The following is a 21,821-nucleotide window of genomic DNA, read 5'->3' as shown; positions in this document are numbered from 1 at the left end:
TGGAGGCCTAGATGTAAGGCATAGAGCTGAGTGTGCAGCCTGGTCCCTACGATGACAGGGCAGGCTCTGTCTGAAAGTGGAATGCTGCTCTCCAGGCCCCTGAGGTGTAGCATGGCTTCATCGGCACCGAAACTTGGCCTCTAACTGCACTCCAGCCTGCTTTGTTTTTTGAAAACTGACCTGAAGGCGATGCTCCATAGCTACTTAGATCAGGCAAAAGGCAGCCTTGGAGAAGGCAACTTGTCTTCTGTGGACACTCTGCTCTTGCAGCACCAGATTTTGCAAGTGGTCAAGGGGGGAATGATGTGAGAGGTGGCCACACTTCACAGCTAATTGAAGGAAGAGTTGGGGTCATTTTGGGCAGAGGAATCTGGCACGGACGGCACTACCCCAGAAATGACAGCAGTAATGCCATGGAAGTCCAAGGTGACCTAGCTAACAGCACCTGAAACACCAAATGTGTTCACAGATGTGGACACCTGGGAGCAAGGGGGAAAAAGAACTGTGGGTAAGTGCCTTGTCTGGGAGGAGACAAGGGCGGAGAAAGGGATGAGCCAAGGAAGGTGAGGGGGGGATGTATAAGCATGGAAAAGGGAGAGAAGGGGGGTGGGCAGTCCAAGAGCCAGTCGCACAGAAGCAAACTGCTGGTTGGTTTGCTTGTTTGACTGAGCCCTGCACCTCATCCCCACGGTACAGCCGCCTTTCTTTTTGAGAGCGACTCCAAATGCTTTTTGTGTGGCCCCACTCTGTACCCGCTGCGGGGTGGGTCCAGAGGCCTGGCTGCTAGCAATGGCAGAAGGGAACACAGGAGACTGTGGCCCAGCGCTTGGAAACGCCGAGTGTCTAGGGCCAGCTACCGGTGGGAGCGCTGTGTGCGTGTGCAATTCACTAGTGAACCTGACGCTGGACCAGCTCCCGAGCAGGACGAGATACAGACCTGGAAAGTCCCAAGGTCTGTGCCAATTACTGGGTAAGTACCTTGACATCCATCCATGCATTTTAATTGAACTTAATTCTCATGCTAAATATTTAAGGGCTCCATGAACATGCTTGTTGTGGTTTAACCCTCACCGGTAGGTAACTAAGCAGCACGCAGCTGCTTGCTCACTCTCCCGCCATTGGGCTGGGGAGGACAATTGAAAAGGAAAACATTCTTCACTGAAAGGGAGGTCAGACATGGATAATTGCAGGCACGCACGCAGAGAGGCAGCCTCTGGAAATGTGCAGTGCCACCAAATTAAGGGCTTAATTAGCAGACATGTTTCCCTCAAGGAGCTGTCGCCTTATTATCATAGAGAATGGTGCTTAAGCAGCAGGAAGGGGCAGGTGCTGCCAGCAGAACCCCTGGGAGGCAGTCAGCCAGCACTCATTCCTGTCGCAGGGCAGGGACTGTGTCCAACACATCCAGGTCTGACACTGTCCTCTGCCAGCCTCCTTGTCTCCCCACTCCATCCCAAGGTAGTCCTGCCCTGAACATCTTGCTCCACCTTGCTTAATTGTCTCCCTACAAGCTCCCCCTTCCAAGAGCAGATGGTTTCCATTTGCAAGCCTGTCCCCAGGAGGAATTGCTGGCTCAGTGATGTTGGCTGCAGGAGGCCCATGGCATGGCACCAGGGGGACAGGGTAGACATCCCCACAGGAACTATGGCATGGCACGTGGAGGATGGCTCATCCAGCCTGCTGCTGGGGCTCCTCTCACAGCCAGGGAATTCATGGTGCTCAAACAGGGCAAAGCATGCACAATGGCATCTCAGACAATAGCCAGGACAGATGCTGGCCCCTGTGAGACTTGGTTCACTAACTGTCCAGACAGGCCTGTGCCAGATGCTCCCTGCAGAAATTAATTCTCTGGGGAGGCCAGACTACTGCGGCATGTGTGGTCAGGTGCTGCGAGGCTCCCTTCCCCTTCCCCTTCCCTTTTCCCTCCCCTTTCCATTTCCCTTCCCCTTCCCCCTCCCCTTCCCCTATCCCTTTTCCTTTCCCCAAGGCTCACAGAGACTCATCTGGGGATCTAGCAGGACACAGCAGCCTCCAGTCCAGAGCTGCCAGAGCCAGGACCACCACCTCCAGCAAGGCTGGAGGACCTGCCTGTGGACACAAGTGGGGATGCAATGAAATGCAGGCCCCTGAGCATCACCCTTCAGCAGAGGGTGGCCTGGTCAGGTGCAGGATTGGATACCCGCCATGGGGACTGTGGCCACTCCAGCCTGTGCAGTGGGCCCTGCAAGGAGGGGATGAAGGTTAAAGTGCCTGGGCCGTGCTGGCCTGGTGCTGCTGCACCCCTCAGCAAGGGGAGAGGGCTTACAGGAAGCAGCAGACCTCATTGGGTGACCATGACAGAGGGCAAGGCCCTGGGACAAGCCATGTAGGGAAAAAAATGGAGACCATGGAGGTGCAGAGAAACCAAGGTGCGTGCTCACCAAAGCAAGATCACACTGAGCTAACATGACACCTCTTCCTAGAGTCATGTCCAGTTTCTAGACAGACGGGCTGCAGCATGTCTCCCATCTGGACACAGTTCCTGGGCACCTCAGGGCAGCCGGGCTGGGTGCAGAGCGTGCTGTCCTGTCTGGGGCAGGGCTGGGCTGGAGGAGGCTGGTCATAAAATCGTAGAATCATCAAATCACAGAATGGTTTGGGTTGGAAGAGACCTTTAAAGACCATCTAGTCCAACCCCCCTGCCATGAGCAGGGACACCAGGTTGCCCGAAGCCCCATCCAACCTGGCCTCGAACACTTCCAGGGAGCCAGGGGCAGCCACAGCTTCTCTGGGCAACCTGTGCCAGGGCCTCACCACCCTCACAGGGAAGAATTTCTTCCCAATAGCTGATCTAAATTTACTCTCCTTCAGCTTCAGGCCATTACCGCCTGTCCTGTCACTCCCTGCCCTTGTCAACAGTCCCTCTCCAGCTTTCCTGGAGCCCCTGCAGGGACTGGAAGGGGCTCTAAGGTCTCCCCGGAGCCTTCTCTTCTCCAGGCTGAACAACTCCAACTCTCTCAGCCTGTCTCCATAGCAGAGGTGCTCCAGCCCTTGGATCATCTCCTTGGCGTCCTCTGGACTTGCTCCAACAGCTCCATGTCATCCTTGTCCTGGGGACCCCAGAGCTGGACACACTACTCCAGGTGAGATCTCACAAGAGCGGAGTAGAGGGGGAGAATCCCCTCCCTCAACCTGCTGGCCATTGACTGTAACTCTTTGGATGTGGCCATCCAGACAATTCCTGATCCATCTAACAGTCCATTGATCATACCCATACCTCTCCAATTTAGCAGCAAGAATGTTGTGAGGGACCATATCAAAGGCCTTACAGAAGTCTAGGTAGATTAAATCCATAGCTTATCCCTTGTCCATTGATGCAGTTATTCCATTGTAGAAGGCCACTAGATTACTCAGGCATGATTTGCCGTTGGTGAAGCCATGTTGGCTGTCTCTAATCACCTGCCAGTCTTCCATTTGTTTCAACAGGTCTCCCAGGAGGATCTGCTCCATGATTTTACCAGCACAGAGGTGAGGCTGATGGTAGCTCCTAGGGTCCTCCTTTTTACCCCTTTTAAAAACAGGCACTATGTTTCCTGTTGTCCAGTCACTGAGGACTTTGCCTGACTCCCATGACTTTTGGAGTCTGACGCAGAATCAAGTGCAGATGGTGCTTAGGCTGGTGGTCTTGCTGCAGAAAAGCTCAGCGTGCCTTGCTGCCCATAGAGAGCACAGTGGCACACCCATCCTTGGGATCAGGAGTGACCAAGAGGGCTTGGAGCCACCTGCAGAAGGACCACAGGCAGGTACGAGGTGTCCATGCTTTGTTCAGGCTGAGCCCTGCCTCAGCCCAGCTTTGCTGGTCTGCACCAGGCAGGGTGGGTGCTGCCGTAGGGGTCCACCACCAGCAGCAGGCAGTTTGGAACCAGGGCTCAGTTTCATGTGGCCTCAGTCTGTAAGCAGAGAAGCTGGCTGGTATGATCTGGGAGACCAGCATCTGTTTTCCCCGTGGTGCTGCAAGAGTTTGCCTTGTTTGTGAATCCTGGGAGTACACCAATGGTATGCCTTGGTGCTGGTGAAGCCACCCCAGGGGAGATACAGTTGTTTCTTGGTGTAAAGCTGGTCAGGACTTGCATTTGGGCTTCTTTGCAAGCTGGTAGAGAGAATACTTTTAAAAGATGTTTAGATGAAAAATAGGCTCACAAGGCTGTGCATGTAAAGGGTTGAGCTGTTCTCAGTGGGGTGGAATAAAGTCTTTGACCCTGTGAGGTTAAATGTACTTCATGAATCACCAGGGAAACTGAGAGGCTCCGCATAGAGTCTGGGCACAAGACAGCTCTGTGTTGCCATGCTCAGGGGCCTGCAGCATTTCTGCACCCTAGGTAAGGTGGTCTGCAATTCTTGGGAGAAGCACAAAGATTGGCATTCAGAGCCAGAGTCAAAGTATGACCTTGAAAAGACACCAAGGGAGAATTCAGTATGCCAAGGTGTCTGTAGCACCAAAGCAAATTCCTCTGCAGGAAAGCAAAAGCTAGAGTAGAGGCTCGGAGTAATGCCCAAAGCAATAGTGTGGCCAGCAGGACTGGGGCAGTGATCGTCCCCCCGTACTCGGCACTGGTGAGGCCGCACCTTGAGTACTGTGTTCAACCTGAAGTGGGCCCCTCACTACCGGAAAGACATTGAGGTGCTGGAGTGTGTCCAAAGAAGAGCAAGAAAGGGTGAAGGGTCTGGAGTGCAAGCCTGATGAGGAGCGGCTGAGGGAACTGGGGTTGTTTAGCCTGGAGAAAAGGAGGCTGAGGGAAGACTCTACAACTACCTGAAAGGAGGTTGTAGCCAGGTAGGGTCAGTCTCTTCTCCCAAGTAACGAGTGATAGGACGAGAGGAAATGACCTCAAGTTGTGCCAGGGGAGGTTTAGATTGGATATTAGGAAAAATTTCTTCATCCAAAGGGTTGTCAAGCACTGGAAGAGGCTGCCCAGGGAAGTGGTGAGTCACCATCCCTGGAGGTGTTTAAAAGACCTGTAGATGTGGCGCTTAGGGAGATGGTTTAGTGGGACTTGGCAGAGTTAGGTTAACAGTTGGACCTGATGATCTTAAAGGTCTTTTCCAACCTAAATGATTCTATGATTCTATGATTCTATGACTATGGCCAACGATTGTATCTGCATCCTGGTGGGTGTGATCTGGTTAGAGGGAAAGGAATAACTCTGCCTCATAGCCCAGGGAGCTGTAAAGAAAGCTTTTTATGTCACCTCCCTGCCTGATCCTCGGCACAGCATTGTGAAAGGCTGCATCCGACTAAAAGTATTCTTAACTCTTGCAATAGCATTTGTCTTGTGTTGAAGGTGTTTTGAGGCACATGCCAAGACTTCACATTCAACAGGTGGGTGCTGAGAGCAGCCCACTGCAACCCAGTCAGGTGCCCAAGAGACGAGGTGTTTGCCATGCAGCAGGATGGGCTAGAGAAGCAGCTGGTAGCACAGGACATTGGTATAGAAGAGACATTTTCACTAACAAGTGTTAGCCAGAGACTCCTTAGCATCAGGACTACAGGGACTGCGTCCAAACCTCAGCACAGGAGGTTTCCAGGGCAGGCTATTGGTGCCAAGAGCTGTGTATAGGCTGTAGGTAGTGATATTCGGGACCTGCCTCCCAGCACAACACAAGTGGCGAGGGCAGGAAATGTGCTAAGATACAAGATGCCTTATATGTGACTCCAACGCAGTCGTGCTGCATGAAATAGTCTTTGAGAAAGCATGGGCTGCAGCCAGTGGCCTAGGACTGCCACCTCGCTCCTCCTCACCATATGCCTCTGCACCCAGGTAGATGACAGCCCGAAGCAGGCAGAAACACAGTGGGATACATGCACTCATCAAAGCCTCTGCTGCAGGAAGCAGAGGGCTGAGCATGGGGTGCCCTTAGCAGCAAGCTCAGAGGCTGCTACTGGCAGAGCCCAAGGCTTATCTGTGTCAGCTAGGAAGATATGACACTTCCGAGTCCCACAGCAGTTGCTTCTACACGATGAGCTCTGGAAAAAGAGACAGCTGCACCTTCTGCTGTCATCAGGAGTTGGAAAACGCAAGAGCTCATCCTGCATTTTTCCACCTTTTAGACCTGTTCTTGGACCACCAGCTTTGCACCGAACATCCAGGAATGGCTGTGAAGGGGACAGCATGGGATCCATCGTATGGGACATGGCACAGAGAAGGAGTCCCAGAAGATATACAGTTTATTCTATGAGCAGCCAGGTAGGACTCAGTGCAGAGGCAGAACGTAGCCCAGAGATGCTGGGTCCAAGTGGACCCCAACTGCACATGCTATTGCACATGCAGCAGCAGTGTTGGTGGGCAAGTGCAGCCGCTGGGCACTTGCCTTGGGAAGGGCAATGTGGGCAATAAAGGCTGTATGCCATCTCTCAGTGTCTGGGCTGCTCTGTACCCATGATTGCAGAGGTGGCCCAGCGAGGAGTGGCGGGGCTCAGAGCAGGAGGCAGTGAAGCTAGGCAAGGGGCCTGGCAAGCTCTCAGCAATCTGTCCCTAAACTGGCATGTCTCACCCTGCCTGGGGACAGTGTTGCTGTGCCCGAGGAGCAACACGTCAGTCATGGCCTTAGCCCACAGCTTCAGGCTCCTTGTGCTGGACGGGGCCGTGGTGCACCCTGTAGATAAGGGCCCACACCTTGAACGAGGCTCGCTAGTCTGTGGGACTTGGAGCGCAGCAGAGACCTGAGGCTTTGCTTGAGGTATGCAGTGCTGCTGAGGAGCCACTCTGCAATGGTTTTGTATCCTCACAGGTGGTGGGTGATGCATCATTTCCAGCCAGAGCTTTCAGCAATGTGACTCTAATGAAGCTCTGAGCATTGAATCCCCCTCACCAAGGGCTGCAGAGAGCAGTGGTGAACCTGCAGCTGGAGTGCTGCCCAGGTCACAGGCATGTTGGCACACTACACCCAAGGCATTAGTCCTGTCCTTGCCTGTGCTCAGCTGGAGCCAATTGCTCCATTCCTTGGAGCCCTAAGCACTTGGAGTGCCTTGGGAGAAGTGGTTTGGTGTCCCTCTATGGTGAAAGAGGCATTTTGCTGGCACACAGCATCATAGAGTGGTTTGGGTTGGAAGGGAAATTTAAAGATCACCTACTTCCAACCCCTCTGCCATGGGCAGGGACACCCTCCACTCAGAGGCCCATACAACCTGGCCTTGAACACTTTCAGGGATGGGGCATCCACAGCTCTGTTTCACTCCAACCAATACCAGAGTGAAAGCTTATGCCAGAGCGGTCCAAGAAGTTCCCTGCCCATGTCCTGACCTTCCTGGAGACCGGGACTTGGATGGAGGCTGAAGGAGCTGCTATGGCCAGGCAGAATCCACTCGGTGCTGCCAGGAGTGCTGGGCATGCTTCCGGCCCTGTGGAGACTGCCAGCCTGACTCTGACCCCAGCTGGCACCAGCCTGGCCCCTCTGCTTTTGTGTGCAGCTCTCTTTCACTGTGCGGTGCACCAGAGCATGGGAGCAGTCTCTACTGCCATGTCCTTCCCTCCAAAGGGTAGCAAGAGAGGGGGCTTCAGCCAACCTCCCACCTCCCCACCATCCCATGCTGTGCTTTGGGCCCATCAGTGATGGGAAGAGCAAGCGTGAAGTAGGGAGGCTCAAAGGAGGAGGGGGAGCTGAGCTGTGCCTCTGATGCTGAGCCCTGCTGCCCCATTACTTGCCCCTGTCAGGGGCTGCAGGATCTCAGCAAAGTGGACTTACAGAAGTCTGGATGTGGGGAAGGCAGTTCCCTGCTCCATATGCAGCACAGCTCATGCACCCAGTGTGAGATTCAGAGATACTACCTGCCTCTGATTCCCTGCAGTGAGACTTGTACCTCGAGCATTGCATAGCACTCCCACCTGAAGTCACAGCAGCCATGTCTGCTCAATGGGTGGGCAGAAAGCTGAGCCACCTGGCTCCCTGTGCAGCCCCCGAGGTCCACCTGGCTCTCTGGTCCTCTGGCCTTTTCATGGTCATCATCCGAGCTCCTTCCTCATGGGGTGTATCTCCCCACCCAGAGGAGGAGTGCCTGTGGAGTCTCCTCGGCTCCTTTGCTGGACCTGGTTTCCCAGCCCTGCACTGTGGGTTGCCCTGGCATGCCTGGGAGCAAACTCTGCCAGAGCTGGGCAGCTCCGGCTGCCCTCTGCGTCTGATCCCTTCCCCTGCCTCCCTTGGGGCCTCTGTGCGGTCTCTACTATCCTCCTGGCTGCCAGACTGGAGAGACCAGATGGGCCCAGCCTCCGCCTGGCTCTACACTCCCGTCTGGGAGACATGGCTTCCTGCTGCTTCCCACTCGCCAGCATTTGCATTGCACTTGTTCTCTGACCTTTGGAGAAAGCAACGCAGGCAACGAGCTCTGTTCCGCACACCCAGGCCCCGTGCTCCAAGGCACAGCACTTCTCTGCAGTCCCTGCCCCATGCCAGCTCCAGGTGGGGACCCCCCAGCCCTGTTGAGCCCACTGCCTGCTTCCTGGGGCTGGTGTGCCCATATCCCCCAGGAGGGTGTGCACCACCATCAACCTGCCCCATTGCAGACCCCCCCACCCCCCCCCATTTTGGGAGTCCCACTTCACTGAGCCAGAGCCTGTCTGTGTGCTGGTTTAACCTCCTGGACTGCACGCTGTCAGACTGACCTGCCTTATGTTCTTGCACACATGGTGTCATACTGATGTACCTCCTTGGAGGCTGAGGCTCAGCCAGGACTGGCATGCCCCATAGTTGTTCAAAGTAGTGTACCTAAGCTTCTCATCTGTGCATGGGTACAAACATGGGTCCACTGCACAGGACTGCACTGGGACTTCCCTAAGGGCAGAAGGAGGGATGGCTTCCCATTCCTTGGGATTGCCCTGGCTTGGAGGTGCTCACCTCATTTGGCTGCACGCATGTTGTGGGTCAGTTACATGTACAGACACTGGCACAGGGTTCCTCATTGTCTGCACCACACGTGCTGACTGCTGCAGAGATCCCCTGAGCTGAGCACACTTTTGACTGTTCTCCCCTGAGCAATGCCTCTTCTCCCAGCTTGTACTGGCTCTATTTCACACTTGGTTGGTCTCAAGGGGAGCTGCCACATTCAATATGTCAGGCGCTGCTCCTATCGAGCTGCCCAGTGCCTGGGCTGGGATGTGAAGGAGCTCAGGACTGGGCTGCCCCACCACAGCTCAGGGAGATCTGGGAAAGGGTCTCCCACTCTGCCCTCCCTGGGGGCTGCTGGCCAAAAGGAAGAGGTTCTGCCCCACCCCACCCCACTGAGGCCCATCCCTTGCAGTTTAATTGTCCTTCTCAGGACAGCGGGAGAAAGTATAATGAAACAGCTTGTGGGTTGAAGTAGGGACAGGGAGGTTACTTACCACTTACCATCATAGGCAAAACAGACTTGACCTGGGGAAATGAATTTCATTTATTGACAATGAATTGTAACATAGTAGGATAGTGAGAAGTGAAAGAAAACTAAAACCACCTTCCCTCGATTGTCCCTCCTTTACTCCCAGGCTCAACTTCACTCCTAAATCTTCTACCTCGTCCTCCTCCCCCCAAGCGGTGCAGGGGAATATGGAATGGGCACTGCGCTCAGTTCATAACACTTTGCCTCTGCTGCTCCTTCCTCCTCACATTATTCCCCTGCTCCAGCGTGAGGTCCCTCCCATGGGATACAGTCCTTCACAAACTTCTCCAACTTGGGTCCTTCCCATGGGCTGCAGTTCTTCAAGAACTGCTCCAGCATGGGTCCGTTCCGTGGGGTACAGTCTTTCAGGAATGGACTGCTCCAGCATGGCTCTCCTATGGGCCACAGGTACTGCCAGAAAACCTGCTCCTGCATGGACTGCTCTCCACAGGCCACAGTTCTTGCTAGGAGCCTGCTCCAGTGTGGGCTCTCCATGGGCTGCAGCTTCCTTCAGGGCACATCCTGCTGCGGCATGGGGGCCTCCACAGGCTGCACTGTGGATGTCTGCTCCACCATGGTTCTCCAGGTGGAGGACACTTGGACACAGGGGAACTATCTGCATCTTCCCCACAGGCTGCAGGGGAATCTCTGCTCCAGCACCTGGAACACCTCCTCTCCCTTCTTCTTCACTGACCTTGGTGTCTGCAGAGTTGATTTTCTCACTTTTTCTCACTTCCTTCTCTACAGCTGCTGTGTAGGGTTTTTACCCTTTTTTAAATATGTGTGGTGGGTTGACCCTGCCTGGGGGCCAGGTGCCCACCAGAGCCGCTCTGTCACTCCCCTCGTTCACCAGACAGGGGAGAAAAAGTACAATGAAAAGGTTGTGGGTCGAGATAAGGACAGGGAGAGATCATTCACTAATTATCATCACGAGCAAAACAGACTGAACTGAGAGAGGAAATTCATCTAATTTATTACTAGGCAAAACAGTAGAGGAATGAGAAATAAAATCAAATCTTAAAATACCTCCCCCCACCCCTCTCATCTTCCCAGGCTCAACTTCACTCTCGGCTTCAACCTCCACCCCCCTCTAGCGGCACAGGGGGATAGGGAATGGGGGTTACGGTCAATTCATCACACGGTGTTTCTGCCGCTTCTTCATCCTCAGGGGAAGGACTCCTCTCATCGTTCCCCTGCTCCAGCATGGAGTCCCTCTCACAGGAGAAAGTCCTTCACAAACTTCTCCAATGTGAGTCTCTTCCACGGGCTACAGTCCTTCATGAACTGCTCCAGCATGGGTCTCTCCCACGGGGTGCAGACCTTCAGGAGCAAACTGCTCCAGCGTGGCTCCCCCACGGGGTCACAAGTCCTGCCAGCAAACCTGCTCCGGCGTGGGCTCCTCTCTCCACGGGTCCACAGGTCCTGCCAGGAGCTTGCTCCAGCTTGGGTTTCCCATGGGCCACAGCCTCCTTCAGATGCCTCCACCTGCTCCAGTGCGGGGTCCTCCAGGGGCTGCAGGTGGAATCTCTACACCCCCTCATCCTTCCACCGTGGGCTGCAGGGGGACAGCCTGCTTCACCATGGTCTTCACCACGGTCTTCACCACGGGCTGCAGGGGGATCTCTGCTCCGGCACCTGAAGCACCTCCTCCCCCTCCTTCTGCACTGACCTTGGTGTCTGCAGAGTTTCTTACATCTTCTCACTCCTCTCTCCAGCTGCAAAAGCTCTCTCTAACTGTTTTTCTCTCTCTTACGTATGTTATGACAGAGGCGCTGGTTGGCTTGGCCTTGGCCAGCGCTGGGTCCATCTTGGAGCCGGCTGGCATTGGCTCTGTCAGACACAGGGGAAGCTTTTAGCAGCTTCTCACAGAAGCCACCCCTGGAGCCCCCCCGCTACCAAAACCTTGCCACTCAAACCCAACACAATATGTTATCACCAACATCACTGATTGGGTGTCATGTGGCCAGAGGTTGGTCTGTCTTGGAGCTTACTGAAACTGGCTCTGCCTGACATGGGGTCAGCTTCTGGTGTCGTCTCACAGAAGCCGCCCCTGCAGCTCCCCCTTCCCCCACCCCACTCCCCACTTAAAAAAATCCTTGCCACTTAAACCCAATACAAGGTTTCAGAGAAGAGCCCTGAGAATAACTGAATGATGGGAAAAAGGGGCCTAATGATGAGAGTCTCAGTCTGGTTAGATTCTTAGGGAGAAGGTACAATATCAGAAAACAGGACCTTGGTACAAAAGGAGGCTTCAGCATAGCAAGAAATATCGAACAGACTCTAGTTGATGTTAGGTAAACTCATAAGAGGTAAGGTAGGGTTTTTTTATTTAAGCAGTAAGTGAAAGTACTATTAAGGCTACTTGTGAAAATATGGATTCCTATGTCAGGGACTTATTTTTGGCATGGATTTAGTACTTTATTAAGTAACTCACTCTAGTTTAAGTAATTCATCTGGCCCATGTTATACAAGAGTTCACAGTGTCTTCTGTCTTCACCTTTTGTGAACATCATGCTAATCATCCAGACTACCTTGCAGAGAAGACCTGTCATGAAGTGTGATTTGTAAAGGCAGGGAGTTTGATCTGAAGACTTTGGATTGTGCAGAATTACCACTTCCCTTGCTAGTTTAATTTTTACTCTACTGAACTATTCTTAGTGGCTGTGGCCAAATTCCATGTGCTAGAGTTAGGTTTGCATTAAAATGTGGTGTATTTCTTTACTCTATGAATATTATTTTTCCCCAAGGATTTTAAGGTTGACAAATTCCCATATTCTGGAGTGACATGGGGTATGACAGGCAAGATCTGGAGATTTAGTAAGAAAAGCAGGAGTGTTTTTTCCATAAGCCATGGCAAGTTCTCTCATGGCGACTGCCGCATTGTTCAGGAAGTTAATTTAGGGACATTCGGTAGGTCATGGTCACTGGCACCTCTTTTTCCCTCGTAAGTGAGGAGTCTGAAATGGCACATTAAAAGGATCAGGCAATTTGAGAAGCTAAGCAAAACTACCCAAAAATGAATGCAAATGTAGTATGATGAGTACTTTTCTATATTTTGGGCAGTTTAAGAAATCACCATCCTGCAACTCTGATCCAGTATTCGGACAGCAACTCATTTCAATGCAAAGTAAACCTGAAGGAAAATGGCTTATTTGGCTTTAGGTGGAGTGGCATGCTTCAGTCTAGTTGACAGAAGTGTAACTACATCTGATGGTTCTTAGTTAAAGCTATATAAATTTTTACAACAAAGATGACACAAATATTAGCCTATAAATCCAGTAAGAGGACGGGAGGAGATCTCTACCTGAGACACACAAACAGAAAAAGGTATTAAAGTGTTCATGACTGTTCAGGTATGCTTTGTGATACCTAATCTACAAAGTGCTTAATGAATTGGGACCCATCTGTCTCAGGCTAACTTACTTACCATTCATAATTTTAAAACGAGTTGTGCCCCTGGAAGGAGCAGAGTTATACTGTCTGTGAAAGGAGATGGAACATTTCCTAGGGCAGGCACCTGGTTATGTATCACTGTGTCAGAAATCAAGCTGTTTCAAGATGTTTAGATTTTGGTTCCTGTTGTCATCTCTAGTGACAAAGCACCATACGTTGTTATCACTCTTTGCACTTTTAACTAGCTTTGTCTTACTGTCCTTTATAAGTCATGTCTACTGATGACTTCTCTGTTGCTAATATGTTTATAGCAATGCGTAGTGTCAGCACATCTCACAGCTAAGCCTAGCTACAAAAAGCTCCTAGTTTTGCTTAATCTCTTAGCCCTGGAATGTTTCACATTAGTGAGGTGAAACCTAATTGGTGACCCAGATGGACAGGGCTTTGCACCCTGGGTTTAAGCTGTGAAGAAAACAGAACTTGGAAAGTTACGTCATTCTAAGCTTGGTTTTTTGTGTCTTCCAGACTTCTGGGACACAGCTGGACAGGAGAGGTTCCAGAGCATGCATGCATCCTATTACCATAAGGCTCATGCTTGTACCATGGTAAGGGTAGTGTCTCTGCTATGATCTGATGGAATTTTGACTAATAACCGTCCCAGTTGACACTTGGCCTGTGTGTTTCTTTTTTATGATTATGCCATCTTATATTTTTTGTCTCTTCCAGTGGTTTAAAAAACTTTCCTATCTTGTTCTTTCTTCTCTCACCAGATAAAACCAGAGTAGTTGGGTATGTTTAGCTCTCTTCTGTCTTTTCTAATGGCACTCTTACTATATTCCTTGGATTTACTGTGTTCTAAATTTCCTTCCTTTTGCCACTGTGTTACCAGTAAGGTGGTAAGTACCTTATATAGAAGCAGTCCTGTCAGAGGTTATGCAGGGGAGAGGGGATTCCCTTCTTGGTTTGTGATGTGACTGTTGGATTATGTAGTTCAAAACTGTTCTGATGTCTTCTGCAGGGTACTACATCAGACATTCTTCTCTGCTCTTCTGCCCTATTTTCCTATACTTTGCACTTCCCATTTATTAGCTCAAATCAGTCTTGTTTCCTGACTCCTAACCTGCTTAGGTCTCTTGGTTTGTGCTGTTGTTCTAACTTTCCACTATTTCTCACCACTTGTGAGCATCAGTCAACTTCATTGATATTTTAAATTGTTAAAATGGAGAAGCCTCCCATCTTTCCCAGTGCTTGTTCACTGTCATGGACGATAGAGTGCTTGTCATACTACAAAATAAGAATGTAAAGGAAAGTGAGGGACTGTTTCCTGCATTATGCAAAGAAACAGGCTGGCTGCATGTTTCAAGGGTTGCTGGATATTCTCCCTTTTCTCTTTCATCCTTTCTAACAAAGGCCAGCTTCCTTTGTTGATGTCCTCCTGGGAAAATTCTGGATTCTGTACTTGTGTTTGGTGCAGTGGGCTGATCATTAGCAGTCCTGCTGTTGGCCCCATGACAGCTGGTTCTTTTTCGAAAGGTGTTTGATGTGCAGCGGAAAGTCACCTACAAGAACTTAAACAGCTGGTACAAGGAGCTGAGAGAATTCCACCCAGAAATTCCTTGCATTGTGGTGGCCAACAAAATTGATGGTGAGTATATCTTCTTGCAAACTCTCAGGATTGTGATGTGATTCTCTTCTGACCTGGCTGAGAAAGAATGTCATTCATCTGTTAGGTGCAGATGAGTTCTTGAGTCTTAGTCCCTCAGGGCTGTATTTTACCAAACAAATAGCTGGGTCCGCTACTGACCTTGCAGGCTGTCTTAGAGGCTCTTGTCCTTGTTTTACTAGCCATTAAAAATACAAATTTGATCGATTTAAAATTTATTCAAGTGATGTTCTTCCAATTCTGTCCTTACTATGCTGCCCATTTCATCCAGCAAGAACCCAAAAGCTGACTGGAGCAGTACCTACTCAAAAATTGCAGGATGTCTTGCTGGAAAAAGAGCGTAACCTATGATGTGGCCTCCCCTCGTATGGTCGGTAACTGCCTTTGTATTGCTAATTCAGCCCCTGTGATAAAGGGTCTAAATATACCTGATGGCAAAATTGTTCACCTTCCTCTGCAGATGACTGGCTAATTGCCTCCTCTTAGGAATGCCAGCTAGGCATTCATTATTGCTATAATTTGGGTGGTGATCTGTCTCCTGCATCCTCTGAGAGCTCGTAACGCATCGGCTTTCTGCTCAGCATCAATGAGAGAACACATACCCTTAGGACCACAGTCTCCTGCTATTCTCTGTCATGTACAGTGTCAGACATGGGCTTCCTTGCTAACATTCATGGTAGAAATCATCGCAGCTATGAATAGGTGTGTCCACCTGAATGAGATGTCTGGGGTCCTGCTGTAGTCTATGGAGGTTCATTTGGTTCAGCGGTGTGGTTTAGGGCATGATGGATCTTACCTCATAAAAGCCTCTCCTATAGGATTTGTCAAGTCAGCCTTGAATCCACGGATTGCATGAAGTGTACAGGAAGTCCAAGGCAAATAGGCTTGGTGTTCACAGCCATATTGTAGACAGAACCTCTTTGCAGATGAATCCTGCTCTTAGTGTTCTATGAGTGGGCGCTGCTCCGAGAGAGACCTCTGCCTTGCCTTCATTTGCTATATTCCACCTGGGCTAGGAATTGATCAGTCAACAGCACATAATACAGGACCAGTGTGCAGAATAGTTGATCCAGCTTCCTGCAAAGTCGTAGGGAACGGCTGCCTGGGCAGCGCTCACTGGCAAGCATTTGGAGTCTGAACTATTCCAGCTGTTGCTCCTATGAGAAAAGGCAGATCATCTGGAGTCATCTTCCTGCGCTGGCATACAGGCTGTCTACCTATCAAAACTTTGAGCTGTTACTGCTGTGGCAGCACGTCCTGTAAATATGCAGGAGATTTGTTCCAAAACTGAAATAAAGTCTCTGGCCTACTGAGGTTGAGGTAGCTAGACCTAACTGCCTGTGAAGTAAAACTATAGAACAGTTGAGTCGTTCATATACTGTGAGTGTGCCCTTGACCCACAGGAATATAGGTAACATGGCATAAAGGCAGTGGGGAGTTCTGGTTAAAAAGGCCAAATTGGAGGGAGAGGCATAACTAGTACTGGCAATGGTGTCCAGGTCATGTGGACACACAGCAAAAATCGTAGGGATGTGCCTGCAAAACATTCATAGCTGCCACACAGCAAGTAAACTGATATGTTCTAAGCTGCAGAGCATTACTCACGTATAGCACATCAGAATCCATATATAATTTAGTCAAGACCATGGATAAACCAACAAGAACTCTTTTTTTTTTTAATGTCTGTTTGCTGATGCTGTTGCTTTTAAAACCCTATAGCTTTTGGGGGGGACTCTCCTAGCCTTCTTACTACAGTGAGAAGGCCTTGACAGCTAAATTGGGCTCTGGTCTCCATCTGTTCCTCCACTCCTGTATATGTTTGCATTCTTCCTACAGTGATGTCTTGCTGAGCACTTCATTTTTGCCCCCAGCGGATATGAAGGTGATCCAGAAAAGCTTCAACTTTGCCCAGAAGTTCAGTTTGCCCTTTTACTTTGTGTCTGCTGCAGATGGCACCAATGTAGTGAAGGTAAAACATAGCTACTTGGCTCAATATCCATGAGACCCCTATACAGTCCAAGGACATGGAGACTGCTGTAGGCACAGAGAGCAGAAAATGGGCTGGTACATCTGTTTGGCTGCTTGTGAAGTCCTGGTAGCTCTAGGTAGTTGCCGAGGTTGGCTTTGGGTTTTTTTTTTTTCCTTGGGGTGTGGGAACAGTTTCCATATGTTACAGAAACTCAATGCCCTTTACTTGGAGTGACAAGTATTCTCCTTCTCATCAGCTCTTCAATGATGCTATCAAACTGGCAGTTGCTTACAAGCAGAATTCAGGAGATTTCACGGATGAGCTCATGCGAGAACTGGAGGTAAGAAAGGCTCTACTTACTGCACTCCTCCAAAGTGATTAGCAGCTCTGTTCTTTTTTTCCCTCAGGGAAAGCAGAGCCTGTGGCAAAGGGTGAAACTTTGCAGGCATGGCAAGATTTGCCTTCTGCTGGTGACATCATGGGGTTTGAGTGCTGCTCATGTTTAGGTTGGAAGGAATGAGGTGGTGACCCTCTGAAGAGCCCATGCTGCACTAGACCGAATTGGAAAGAACCACAGCAGAGTGTAGCTGTTGTTCTCACACTTGTCAGCAGTTCCTTGTCCTGCTCCTTTCCAGAGCTTTGACCTGCAGAAGACGACTGAGAATTTGTCAGATAAAGAAGAGAGCTGCCCTGAAGAGAAGCCCCCATCTGCCTAAGCTCTGGACCCTGAGTGTGTTTTTGCCTTTGCTCTAGATTTCTGGGGCTAGTTAGAGCTGGCCTTCACAGAGGAAAATGATTTTTCTCATGCCCTGAGAGCTCTGGTGATGGGCAGCTGGGCCTCTCCCCTTCTTGTGGGAGAGTGTCTGGGCATGGCCTTCCTTGCCTTAGCCCTAGCCACTGCACATCACAGTCAAGGAAGGGGCAAGAGTATCCACATGGTTGCTAGTTACTGCATGCTTCTTCAAGGCAAAGCATGCCAGGAGAGTTGAGCCACTCTTGGACCTGCAGGGAAGGGTCCTGTCCAGATGCTTTCATGGTACTTACTAGAGAAAACAAACACTAAAGAATTTTTTTTTTTTTTTTTTGACAAATCTTTGAGCTTGCATTCTTCCTGCACTTTTGTTATAAGGCAGTCCAGTTACTATACAGTGTAGTCCAACTGACAGCCCTATCTTGCACAGCCTAGCCAGTGCTGCCTATCTGTCCATCCCTCTGCTCTCTGATGCAGTTTCTTTCAGTTTCCTTCCCCATTCTCTCACGGAGCAGCCCAATCCAGTAGACTTCTGAACATGGAGGATTTCTCCTTTCAGGTCCACTAGAGCTGAATCAGGTGGACTCTCAGGCTTGTCCTATCCCAGCCTGATGGATGTGGCTGCTGCTGTTCCCATGTGTGTGTTCAAACAACTTCCACTTCATTCCGAAGAGCCAGAGAGACACACACACACAGACTTACACAAATAGTGTGAACGGCAAAACAAATTGACGTAGAGCAATGCCTTTAAAAGCACCCATGTATACGTAACCACCACTCACATAAACATGAATGCAGTTCTTTCCAGATGATCAGGACTGGGGGTTTACTAGTGAAACGTAAACACACCTTCACTCATTCATAAGCACAGCATGTTCATAGCTTCCTCAAATAAGAGTATGGAAATTAAGGCCATGTACTATCTGTGACTGGATGTCAAGCTCTCTACACAGACATTGGTACAAACCTTGTGTCTTTCTAGATCTGTGTCTCCTGGGTCATGAGATAGTCCACTTTCACATTCACTGGTGCATTGTGCACAGACATGCAGGGATCCCACCAGTATGCGGCCTAAGACATTTCGTGTTTCCAACTGCAGTCCCCAAAAACTCTAGCCCCCTATGACTTGTAGTCCCTTATTCCACTGCACCTTCACCCTCCTCTCTGACCAGGCACGCTTTCAGCCCTTTTGAGTGACTCTTCCCCTTTGTGCTCTACTTGACTGTGGCCGCATTTTGCAGGTGCAGGGCATGGAAGTCCTTGCCTCGCACAGGAGACTGAACTGAAGCAGGGTTAGCTGTGACAATTGGCAACTTTATTTCAAGCCCTAAGGCAACTTCAGCATTTGGGTGCACTCAGAGGGGCGTGGGCAGGACAGAGCGGGCCTTTGACACTGAGGCTGCCTCTGCATCAGCAGGCATTGCCCCAGAAGGAAATGGCGTGGTCCACTGCAGCCCGCACTGGATCCTGCTGATCCTGCTGCTCAAGCCTTTTTTCCCCTTAGGACTGCAGGAGCTCCTGCACCCGAGTAAAGAATTGCACCAGCTTCTGGAGTGGAAATGGGCAGGGCGGAAACCAGCCTGATTGCGTTGGTGTTGGCCTTGGCCTCTGCAAGGGGGTTGAGGTGAAGACTGGCTGTGGTGTTGGAGGAGCCGTTACTGCTGGGTGCAGTCCCATCTGGAGCAGGATCCAGTCATAAAAGTGTTGAGTGGAGGTGTAGACTCCGGGCTGTTTTGCTCTCGCACAGCCTGTCCCCCAGCTGGTCACTCCAACAAGCCAGAAGTAGTCAGCATTGTTGTCTTTGCACACAAGAGGCCCACCGCTGTCACCCTGCAGGGGAGGAGAGAGGATGAAGGTGGGGTTGGGTGGCCATTGTCAGCACCATGGCTGGCTCCTTCTCTCTCCCAGCACCTGCCCGAGCTGTAGTCACTGTGCAGAAAGGCTCGCCTCAGGTGCTGGAGCCTACAGCACCTTGTCTGGGAGGGGGTCATGGGCCTGTAAGGTAGGGCTCTCCCTCATCTCTGCACAGTCATCCTGGCTGTGCGGAAGACGGCCACTGGGACAAGGGGGGCACTGGGCAAGGCCCTGCAGATGGGGAAGGGGAGGCGAGCCCCAAGAGCGCTGGGGAGCCAGAGGTGGGAGGGTGACTTGCCAGGCCAAGCAGACGTCGGGGCATGTTTGGGCGGTTGTGACAGGGCTGCCTGTGGTGCTGGGGGGTTGACTTGTAGCACACTCCTACCTGGCAGGTGTCGATGCCACCCCGCGGATAGCCAGCACACAAGTTGTGCCTGTGGATGGCCCCTCTGTACCACCGGCTGCTGTTGCAGAGGTTGATATCAATGAGGTGGACCTTGGCCTCCTGCAGGATATCACTTGATACTCCAGCTGCGAGCACAGAAAGGAATTAACAGCCAGCAGCTCGTTGCCGGTTCTCCTCCCCTGGCCGGGTGAAGCCCTTTGCTAGGTCTTGGCTTTGCATCTTGAAGCCCTTGTAGCCGTGTTTCCCTTCTGTCTTGCTTTGGGTAATGGGTCAAGCCCACCTCTCTATAGGCATATGTCCCCGCAGCCTGACTGCGGCGAAATTGCGCCTCTGCCGTCAGGAAGCCCACCCCACCTCCCCAGCATGCCAAGCTTGCGCTCAGGCGGCGAGTACTTTTGGGGAACTCACATCTTGCTTTCGTGGAGCCCCAACCGCTGATGTAGCAAGTTGTCAGCTCTGAGACTCTCAGCGAGGCATCGGGCACACAGGCAAGCTGTATGTGGTCACTGCACTGGACGGGCTGGTCCAACTCCAGCAAGGCAATGTCGTTCCTCTGGGTGATGTTACTGTAGCCTTCATGAAGCAGTAGCCGCTTAATATTGCGCACTTGGACCTCCGGACCCAGCCGAGTCAAGCGTGTGGCACCGATCACCACACGCCACATGGTGACGTACCTGGAAGGCAGATGGAGAGAGGGGTGAGAGGGAGCGGAGCCCCCTGCTGCAGCAGCCCAGCAGTTCCCTGCCATCTGCTGCAGAAGGGAGAGAGGAAAGCGGCACTAGGGAGGGTGTGCGAGTGCCCTAGCATGCCTTAGGCACAAGGAATGTGGAGCTGGAGGCTGCTCGGAAGCCGTGGCACGAGCCCAGCCTTCTCCTGAGCAGCCTCTCAGCTGGGCTCGGCAGTGCCCAGGCACTGGGCGTACTGCAAGGCAACAGGATGGGAGGAAGGCGTGGTGCTGCAGACAGGGCAGCTAGTAGTCTTGTGGGGCTATCCCCGTTCCCTGGTCCTCCTTACCTGGCCCCGATGAAGCAGTGGGCTGCTGTGAGGACCCACTGTGGGCTGATGAGGGACCCTCCGCATACATGCCCCGTGCCTAGTTTCCAGGGGTTCTGGATGCTGACGATCCAGGGCCAGGCCCCTGGCTGGGCATCTCTGCCACCCACGACGCGTGACGAGCCGGCGTAAGAAGCCATGGGCCGGAGCCCGCAGGTCCCTCTGTAACCAGAAACTCATTAGTGTCCTGCTCGATGGCTTGCTGCTGTTCAGGCTGAAGGGCAGCCGTCTTCCCTCCCCACGAGGCACTGTATGGACAAGAGGGGCAGGGAAGCCCATGGGGCATGCCTCTGTCTGCCCGTTTCTGCTTTAGCCCCGTAGATGACTTGTGCCAGCAGCCTGGGTGCTGGCAAGGAACTGAGGCTGCCACACGGGGTTCGGGAAGGTGTGGCGTGGTCACGGGAAGAAGCGGGCACCTGCCAGCATGTGCCATCAGGGTTGCCAAAGCTCCCTCCCAGAGCCTCGGGCCACTTACCCACAGTTGTCCCACGTGGCGTGTGCCGGCCGGAAGGCGGCCAGCAGGACGAGGAGGGGGAGCAAAGTCATCGTTGCCAGCAGTACGTGGCAACCACAAGAACGGAGGGCTCGTCACCACCAGTGCAGTAGCTGACGTAGTGCCCACAGTGCTCACGTTGCCGCGGTGCCCTTGGCCCCGGCTCTGATGTCACAGAGCCGCTGGTTCTGGGTGCTGGGGAGGGGCAACGTGGGGGGGGGTTCCAAGCAGGAGGGGAGGCAGAAGCTGGCATCGGACACCCCCGACAGACCCCCGCTGAATGCTCTGCTTGCGGGATGAGGGTGTGCAGGCCCCGTGGCAGGCAGCAACACCTGGCTCCGTGCACTAGCAGGAGAAAACAAAGTGTGGCATTGCAGCTGCTTGGGGAAGTTCATTGCCACCCTGTCCTCTGCAGCCATTTGCCACCAGGTGCTTCCTTCCCAAAAATCCTGCACCAGAGAGCATAACTACTACAGGCAGTATGCACATGTTTGGCTGTTGTAGAGCAAATCTGGTTACAGTCACAGTTACAGGCAAGCAGTGATAGTGGTACTAGTGGTACTAGTGCAGTACACTGTGCACACTTTATGTATGCGCATGTCTGGGTGCACGCATGCTGGCACGTTGGCCTGTGCAGTGCACTCTGGGTGTGCATGCACTCAGTGTCTGGATGCACTCTACATCTCTGTACACACAGCGTGGATGCACGCTGTCCACATGCAGTGTGGTATAGGTGAGCCTGTGAGTGTGCAAACCATACGTATGCATATGGGTGGAGCGTGTGCTGCGTGTGTCAACCTTTTGTCTGTATGCAGGCAGGCGGTCTGTGCACGCACTTTGTGTGAACGTGT

The 21,821-nt window shown here is 51.9% G+C and overlaps 2 protein-coding genes across 3 annotated transcripts; one reads left to right on the top strand and one right to left on the bottom strand.

Annotated features, from left to right (window-relative positions):
• The first annotated feature begins 12,564 nt into the window (after positions 1-12,564).
• On the top strand, positions 12,565-17,271 carry LOC142599520 (rab-like protein 2A). 2 transcript variants are annotated; one of them, XM_075740513.1, is made up of 6 exons: positions 12,565-12,715; positions 13,307-13,386; positions 14,315-14,426; positions 16,316-16,413; positions 16,670-16,753; positions 16,920-17,055. In XM_075740513.1, exons 2-6 carry the CDS (start codon positions 13,345-13,347, stop codon positions 16,947-16,949), a joined length of 366 nt encoding a protein of 121 aa, XP_075596628.1. In that variant the 5' UTR covers positions 12,565-12,715; positions 13,307-13,344; the 3' UTR covers positions 16,950-17,055. The 2 variants fall into 2 exon arrangements, with proteins under 2 accessions (XP_075596628.1, XP_075596627.1); XM_075740512.1 differs by having other exon boundaries at positions 12,656-12,715; positions 17,049-17,271.
• A 1,393-nt stretch (positions 17,272-18,664) lies between these two features.
• LOC142599482 (acrosin-like) lies at positions 18,665-21,167 on the bottom strand. Its single transcript, XM_075740352.1, has 5 exons — positions 20,953-21,167; positions 20,439-20,639; positions 19,833-20,098; positions 19,404-19,549; positions 18,665-18,994 (listed from the first exon to the last, which is right to left on the bottom strand). The coding sequence occupies exons 1-5, from the start codon at positions 21,021-21,023 to the stop codon at positions 18,665-18,667; spliced, it is 1,014 nt and encodes a 337-aa protein (XP_075596467.1). The 5' UTR covers positions 21,024-21,167.
• Between the last annotated feature and the right edge of the window lie 654 nt (positions 21,168-21,821).

This window comes from Balearica regulorum, chromosome Z (assembly GCF_011004875.1).
Source record: "Balearica regulorum gibbericeps isolate bBalReg1 chromosome Z, bBalReg1.pri, whole genome shotgun sequence".
NCBI lineage: Eukaryota > Metazoa > Chordata > Aves > Gruiformes > Gruidae > Balearica > Balearica regulorum.
The sequence above is the reverse complement of the archived record's forward strand: the minus strand, read 5'-3'. Positions and strand labels throughout refer to the sequence as shown.